The following is an 8,658-nucleotide window of genomic DNA, read 5'->3' on the forward strand; positions in this document are numbered from 1 at the left end:
GTCTATAAATTAAAGTTCTTTAATTTCTTATCTCATATTCTTTGATAAGTTCATTTGCTTCTTTGCCATAAGTATGAGTGTGATTATGGAAGGCTGTAATGTTTTATTTTTTTAGTATGCCAATTAATTATAATCCTATTTAACTATGACCCAAATCATACAGCTTGCGACAGCAATAACTTCCTTTTTTCAGAAGACATTTTATAGGCATGTTACAAAATGCCCATTAACGGTGCGGAAAAAAACTTGCAGGAGACATGTACGGAAGTCTATAAGTGTTTTGGGGATCCCCATAGAGAAGTTGAATTTGCATTACTTGAATGGGGAAATCAATTTCACGTCAATTTTATTTAATGTAGATAAATTTTTAATCTTTCATCACCAGGTCTAAATTAAACAAAGCAATGTATACAATACGTTGCTTTGTTTAATCGCTGGAATATAAGTGAACTCAAGATACCCTTTCAAAATCACGGATGGGTGTAATGGATTGAATAAAAGGGATAAGAGATGTTAATACATATATTGTCTGATATTGACGATTTTTAGATATAAATGTTATTTTTCTTAAAAATAATTAAATTTAGAAACTTCAAGGGCAATGCATGCAACCTCTAAACAGTGACCAATATGAAATAAACTTAATATATGTTCATTTTTTACAGAACAAAACATTTGTGGACTATGGGTCTATCATTTCGAGATAATTTAAAAACTAGCCTATTATTATATACCTTTATACAATTTGGTTTATTTTATATCATTTGAGAATTGATATTTGTCTAAATCCGGTGAGAATGGCTTCCTATTAAACATATATGAATATAGAAAAATAATATAATAATAATTTATTCTGTATATAACGGAATAATTAAAAAAAAAGAAGGAAAAACACCCTAAATAAGTGACGTCACGGGGATCTTTTAACATTCTTAAAGGACTGACGAGTGGGACTGGACTGGGCCGTGGTCCTCGGTCCTAAATAAAGACTGACACAACACTAGACGTCACTGAAGGTGATCTCGTAAACTTAGTTTCCTATTTTGGAACATTTCAAAATTTGAAAACTATAAATTACAGGTTAGTGCAATGACACGCTTAAAACAGGTGGTTCTTAAACCGGATTATACAGTCATTAGGAAATATTGTAATTTTGTTATTCAAACAATTAATTATGATGAATATATTACTATTGAATACAATAATTAGAGATTTGATTTTCTTTTCATTAAATAAACACACTAATTCTGAGAAACTATTTTGAATGATAACACATTTAAATATGGAAACGATAAGGGTAATTCTATAAGACTACAAAAAGGTATTACTTAATCAAGTTTTCACAATATCGAATTTCATTTAGGAAAGACATATGTGCGTATGTAGTAAATATGGGACTGGCGATTTAGAGTTACAGAAAATCTGAGGGGACATGTCTTCCCTTCCAACGGGCATGAGCGTTATTTCCTTATATTAGTTTGTAAACAAAGCAACAAAGAGTTGTGTCGTCTCGGGGCCAAATAATACAGCTCTTTGAATGATAATATTTTTTAATATTAGCAGGGAGTCCCCGCGTAGTAGGGATGAATAGAGAGGAATAGTAACCAAGAATGAATGTAGAAGAAAAGAGACAGAGAGGGGGATATAGAAAGAGACAAACAGAGAACAGAAGAGGGGAGAGACAAAGAGAAGGAGAGAGATTCAGAAAGAGAAAAGGGAAAATAGTTTTTATTTCGGACAAAAACAGCCTCTTAATGACAATACGGAAAATGCTTATCGCATTAAAATATAAGTACAAAAATAAGATTTGAACCTCTTCACACTATTTCCATTCATCACAACTTCTCCCTGAAAAGAAACAGAAAAAGGCCCAAAATCAGTTGGTAGTTTTTCAATTTTGCCAAACTATGGAATAATCATTGAATAAATGTCGTTAACACCTTAACAAGACCTAATTATAATTCAACCAATCAACGTTCGAAGCACTGAATAGGATAAAAGAAAAAGATCATCGACAGCTGAAAACAAAATACACTATTTAGTTTTATATCAGTGAGGTAATACCGTCTTATTTGTTGATTTTTCTTAAACGAAACGATAGCCACGTGATCAATTTTTGATGAAATTTATTTGTCTACGAAAAAACATTTTCCCTCGCGAAGCGTCAATTTTGAGTTACTGCAGATGAAGTAACTTAATTATTTATTATCATTACGACGTAGTTATAGAGCAGTTCATTATATGTTTACCCCCCCCAACCCCTCTACCACACAAAAAGTATTCTTGTAGCCAATTAAATTTGAGACCAAATAGATAATGTGGCTGTTTTTTCAACACTTGGTTTTAGGTTTGGTCCTTGGGTAAGATATTTCTTTGGAGAATAATAAAAAGGAGCGAAAAAATGAACTCTGTTCATTTTTTTACGTTCAGTCGTCCAAAAATAAACGCAAAGCATAGACAACGTTAATTTTCTGCTCAATATCCAAACCTGCAAAGTACCGACGGAGTTTTAAAGGCTCCTAATGGGTTGGAAGTACATACTTAAAAAATATGAAAACATTTATTCCATAGAACAATTTGCCGAACGAATATTTCACACAAGGACAATAAGAAAACTATTATAATCTATAATTATAATTTGACAGAAGTAAACAGTCCCATTATAATAACGTAAAAATATATGGAAAACGCTGGCCCGTACTTTTATTTTACTCTAAATTTACTAGGAATCTAACTCTTAATGTAAGATTTGCTATTTGTAAACTGGGCATAAGCAAATTTGATGAAGACAACTCACTAATTTGAATATTCAGATTTATAATAAGATATCTAGGACACCATTTTATACACAGGTCATGTTTGGTTGGAGCATGAGTTTAAAATCAAATCAAAATCATCCCTATGAAATAATTCAAATAAATAATGGTACAACCGGTTTGTGCAATATTTTAGCACATATTTTTCGCATATTATAAAGACATGTAGACACATTTAACATGTAAGTGCATGATGTTTTCATTTATATTTATTATTAGAGTATTTGATTCACTTGATAACTGGCCGAGCTGTTTTAAACTCCTAATTTCCTTATTGCTCTTCAATTTAATGTTCAAAGCTTTGATTCGAGTTCCTGTGTATGTTTTTGCATAGCATTTTAGAATTTCTAGGTTATATTTAACTCCAAATATAGTCTCTAGGTTTTTGTCAACTTTTTCCTTGTATATGTCATAAAGTACTCTTTCAAACTTAGCGACTTCTGCAATACATCTGCAATTAAGCCTTTGAAGATTTTTTTTTTGAAGAATCCAAGGTGTTTGGGTTGACCATTTGTCATTGCTCTTGCAAGCGTAAGTGCCTAGATGAACTTCCAAGCAAGAAAACCGGCAATATAAGCCATAACCCTTTGTAATTACTGTCCATCTTTCAGAGTAAGAATGGCATGAATTAGAATTGTCCGACAATTCAAAGACATCAGACTCTTTTTAACTATAAATCCAGTCTAGGAAATCTTGGTCGAAATCCTCCTCCATTGGATAACTGGAGTAATAGTGTTGCTTAATCCTTTATTTGAAGATCCCCTGAAACTGGGAGGAGTAGACTGATTTAACTGTTGCTTAGCATTTGATTGATGTCGTGAAGGAGAAACTCTTATAATTTATGACATCGCATAGACAGAATCAAAGAGGCTTGAATTATCCTTTTCAAGGTTTTCCATCTTTACGGACGGATTATGAATCAATCGATCATGTTGTTGACTAAGTCGCTGAGTTCGGAATCTCTGCAATTTCTACAAGATCGATATAGTCATTATCTCCAGAATATTTAAAAAAAGTTAAATTGATTTAAAATCGAAAATTATACTAGTATTTCAAAAAAATATGAGAAAATCATAATAACAACTAATCTTATATTCCTCTCTATGTTGAAAAGAGGATCTCGAGGCAATCTTGATTCAACCTTGCTGTTAAAGTGAACCTTATATTGGTATTGCTTATAAGATAGCTGTAGATTGGTGAAGATTAATACACTGATTACTTTTCCACGTTAGATGCCAGATACGGGTCTTGATTTTTTTTTTTTCAGGCTCAATCAACAGATCCTCACCTCAATGCCTTGGCTTTTGTGAGAGGACAACCTCTTGCCTGGTTTGATCTAGGCAAGAGCTGTTGAACACTTTTTGTGGACAGCCATGTCTTCCGCCAAGACAACAGCGAGGACGCGTTTTTTATTTATTTTGCCCTGTACTCGGTTTTTCAAATCGACTGGCGTTCTACAGTTCAGGTATGTTGAATCTATTTACATCACCATAGCAGATGTCAAAGCTGATCGTATGTGTATTAACTGTGATATGCATATTGTGACTTGTAGTCTTTATTTTCAGGATGGAATCAGAGTAAAAAAAGCATTCCCAAACAGAGGTTTTTAGAATTAATACATTGTGTTTTTCTGACACAATGTAATAAACCTACAAAATGAATATCATAAATTGGAGAGGCGTATCCGGCCGGATTTAAAAATAGTTGTTGTAAGAAATTTTTTTATATGTATATTTCAATAAATAAAATATATGTCCTTTATGATAAAAATGTGTCTCCTTCATCAGGAAAAACTGGGTGTCCTGCAGAGAACCAAATTTGATAAGAAACAGAGGATTGACCTCTGCGGATGCAGTTCAAAATAACTGAAAGTAATACAGGTCTGCAATTTTTAAAGCCCTGCTATATAGCAGGAATTCAGGTTTGCAGTAAAAGCAATTCCTGTCAGGGTGACAAGTCAGATGGACTGCTGTTGTGTCAATGAAAACCCTTAATATTAACAGGCAAACTTGTATTTGTTTTTTAACAGTTAATACCTGCTATCAGTTCAGCTAAAACTCTTACAGTTTTTTCTTGTTTTTTTTTTCATTTCTGCCTGCTGGTACAATTACCCTGTTGTACTGAATACTTTTTAACAGGTGGGACAACGATACGCAGGGTAAACCTACTACTACTACGGTCAAAATATTTGCAGTGTAGTATCCACGGCATGTCTGTAATGGAAAGTTTCAAAATACTGACTTATATGCATATCATTTATGATGATATCTTATACATGGTACAATGATAAGATTATAATATACGGCGTAATTTTGTCTCAACATCAAATGGTATTTTATGCAACTAGTCCATTTTTTTACATCTAATTCCCTTGAATTAATAATTAGGGGTTCTGAGTTATTTAATCATGGAGTCGGTTTGGAACACAGAAAATATGCATATTTATTATTGATTTTGAGTCGTAAATTTTAAAAATACCTGCAGATTTAGAAACGATATCTCTAAATAAGATAACTCCAACCTCAAGAAATTAAATTTAACTTTTTAGTCCTTAAAATAATAAATCAATTTAAACAAGTTTATTAAAAATACCGACATCTAATAATCAATTATTCTGAATTTATAGATTTTAATAATATTTTGTGATCTTCTTTTTGAATCCCTAAATTTCAATTATGCGACTCTAAATCCGTTTGACTAATTGTGCAAATATACTAACTTTATGAATTAATTACGTTAGCATTGAAAGATCAATCAAAGAATAATATTTCATATTAATTAGTTATTTGAATGAAACTAACTACATAATGATCTTGTACAAACACAAACTGAAGTAGATACTTTATTTTTGAAGGACAAATTCATCAGTTTAAATAATTAACTCAATAGTTTAATGCAGTAAAAATAATATTTCAACTTGAATACAGAAATGAAATGCACATTTACATGCTACAAAATATAGATAGAATTATATAAAATAATTTTAGGATTTAGACACATGCAATTAATTCAAGATACATTTGACAACTAATTCTCTCTTTATGGTCTTTCTACCTTTCAAATAAGCTATGATGTTATGAATTATATCAACAGTCTTATCTTTATTTGACCTCACAATATACATAACCTTTGACACCGGAAGCTTCTTAGGGTTTATATAAAGAATCAAAAGTTAGATCTTGCTATAAAAACAACCTTAATTGGATATCTGACAAATTATTGAGTTGACTGAAGGAGTGAAACGCGTCTATTTGTTCATTGAATAATTCACATGATTTCCTGTGTCTTGCTTCAGAAGATACACAATTCGTATTTCACCTTTATCAAGATAAAGGAGTGTGTTTCGGGTACAAATATTGATGGAACTACATTTTTATTTTTTATTTTGTTTCTTTTTATTAGTCCATGAAATGTAAAACGGCAGGATTCGCTATCCGATAGTCGTCTTCAAAGTACTTATTCAAAAATGTAATGAAGCCATATTTGAATTCTCGTAGATGTCTAATCATTTAAACATACATCCTTAACCCATAGCTTTCAAAGATTTCTGAATGTCCAAGTCGAGTTGCATAAATAAATTTATAATTAATTGAAAACTCAAAAGGGATGGCGTCAAGAGAAGTCCGATACATCACTAATAGTTAAATCATTAAATAAAGTTAATAATTACGTTGGTATGGTTGTTAAAAGATTGAATGTTTGGTCGTATGGTGGCTATTTATTGAAATAGGGGGTAAAATGCTGGCGGGGGATGGTTCAGGGGGTAGATGTATCGAGGGATGAAATGTTAGGTACTAAAAGGAGGTAACTGTTTCGGGGTTAAAGGATGGGGGGGTAAGAGCCCTAGAACCATATAATTAATCTGATCGAGATACAGCAGTAAAGTTGGAACCGGTAATATAAAAACATATAAAGGAATTTAGAAAAATGAACACAAGCGGAGGTTTACTCTCTACCGAGTCCACATTCTAGTATTATTTTAAAATTGAATAAAAATAACCAATTGTATATATCCATATATCTTATTCATTGATCCATATATTAAATATCATTTTTCGAGCAAATGTCTGTTCGGCAAACTGTAAATAGTACCCTCACAGATCAAACTAGGGGGGAGGGTCTTGAGATTATTTCAATTTTTAGGGGTAGAATATGATATTGCTAGTTAAAATAAAAACAAATAATAGAACCACTCAACTTCTTAAATTTTGAAGTATGATTAATTACAAAATAAAGCAAGCATTATTAAACACTTATATAAGATTAATTACATGGGCGGAGATAACTATTTACACAATCAATAGACTATATAAACCCAACTTCTTAAGATAATCTCATCATTGAATCTGTAGCTCCAAAGAACTCGAAATGAATCAAGTAAACAAATCCTTATTTATAATACTTAATCTTCAATAGTTATTATTATTATTATTTTTTTTTGCAGAGAGGAATCTTCATTTACTTACCAATGTTACTGTCGTTATCCTCTGGAGAAACCAAACCAGAGTCAAACATTTTTTATGGAGGATCTCATCCAATTCAGCCAAAATTCCACCATCACCATTTTTCCAATCCCATTCCTCGCCTTTCTCATGCCCATAATTCTCCATTGTCACATCCTCATCCTCACCAGACCCATGATTCTCTAGGGCCTCTTCTGAATCCTCTTCACAGCCATGGATTTCCAGGGCAACATTCTTCACCTCCACATATTGGCCATGATTCTCTAGGACCACATCCTCATCCTCCTCACATGCATGATTCGCCAAGGCCACATCACCATCATCATCAGGAGCAACGTCTTCAGAAAGTTCTTCCAACAAATTGTAAAATAGAGTATGATATCCTCACCACACAATCCTGTTCACCCTACTCAGATGAAGTTTGTCTTACAAATAATGTGGAGTCTGAAGAAATTGAATATGAGGATGTTTGTATTGACGTCATCAATAAAATATGTGAACGGCCTCACTATCATGGAAGAGGGTTGGTGAAAAGGCATTTCCCAGTTACATCTGTGACAGTTAAGCACGCCTGTACTGAAGTAACAAATAAGCATTGCTCAAAAAGTCCAAAAGTGAAGACAATTTCGAATCCCGTTGAATCATGCCACTATGTCAAAAAGGTTCGTTGCAAAGATCTAGAGAACAAAATACCCAAAACCATTTGTAAACCAGTTACAACTACCAAACTTCTTCATACTGAGGAAAAGGAGATTGAGGAGGCTGAATAAATATTAATGTTACACCTTCTGAATAGAACACACCACATGTCCTATCCTAGATATTAGAAATTAATAAAATATTAATTGCACAATAATTTTGTTTCAGTGGAGATTTGTAAAATCGTGACTAGTAATTTTGCCGCTAACATTTTTGCATCATGGGGATTTTGTCACATGACATAATTGCTGCTTTTTTATGTTTTAATACTGCAGGTTCGAACTTTTCCTTTAGTCTCTAACAGAGCTGTATAAAATATGTCCTAGAAAGCGGGAGCGGCTTTTTCTAGTTTGCAATTTGAACGGGTTTTTTTAATTTTCCAAAGTTATTCTTATTATATTCTTGAGGACGGTATAGGTTTTATTTGAAAGACCATATCGGGGCGAGTATGGGTCTCTTAAATAAAATGAAGGTATTGAATTTAATGTAAAAGTTTCGGGTATCTTAACTCATCCCACAAATTTTATTGGGATTTTCTACTTTTGTTCAAAGGAAAAAGGGACTCATCGATGATTCGGTCCTTTTGACAGGTGTATTTAGCGTCCAGGTCAAGTTTTTTTCTCTAAGTATAAATTACTAACTAGTGAGTGTGCTCATTAAAGACGGAGATTAACAATGAG

The 8,658-nt window shown here is 32.5% G+C and overlaps 1 protein-coding gene across 1 annotated transcript; it reads left to right on the forward strand.

Moving 5' to 3' along the window:
- Window positions 1–7,166: 7,166 nt before the first annotated feature.
- LOC121120899 (uncharacterized) lies at window positions 7,167–8,135 on the forward strand. The gene is made up of 2 exons (XM_040715791.2): window positions 7,167–7,193; window positions 7,261–8,135. Exons 1-2 carry the CDS (start codon window positions 7,185–7,187, stop codon window positions 8,047–8,049), a joined length of 798 nt encoding a protein of 265 aa, XP_040571725.1. The 5' UTR covers window positions 7,167–7,184; the 3' UTR covers window positions 8,050–8,135.
- Window positions 8,136–8,658: the final 523 nt, after the last annotated feature.

This window comes from Lepeophtheirus salmonis, chromosome 6 (assembly GCF_016086655.4).
Source record: "Lepeophtheirus salmonis chromosome 6, UVic_Lsal_1.4, whole genome shotgun sequence".
Taxonomy (NCBI): Eukaryota; Metazoa; Arthropoda; class Copepoda; order Siphonostomatoida; family Caligidae; genus Lepeophtheirus; species Lepeophtheirus salmonis.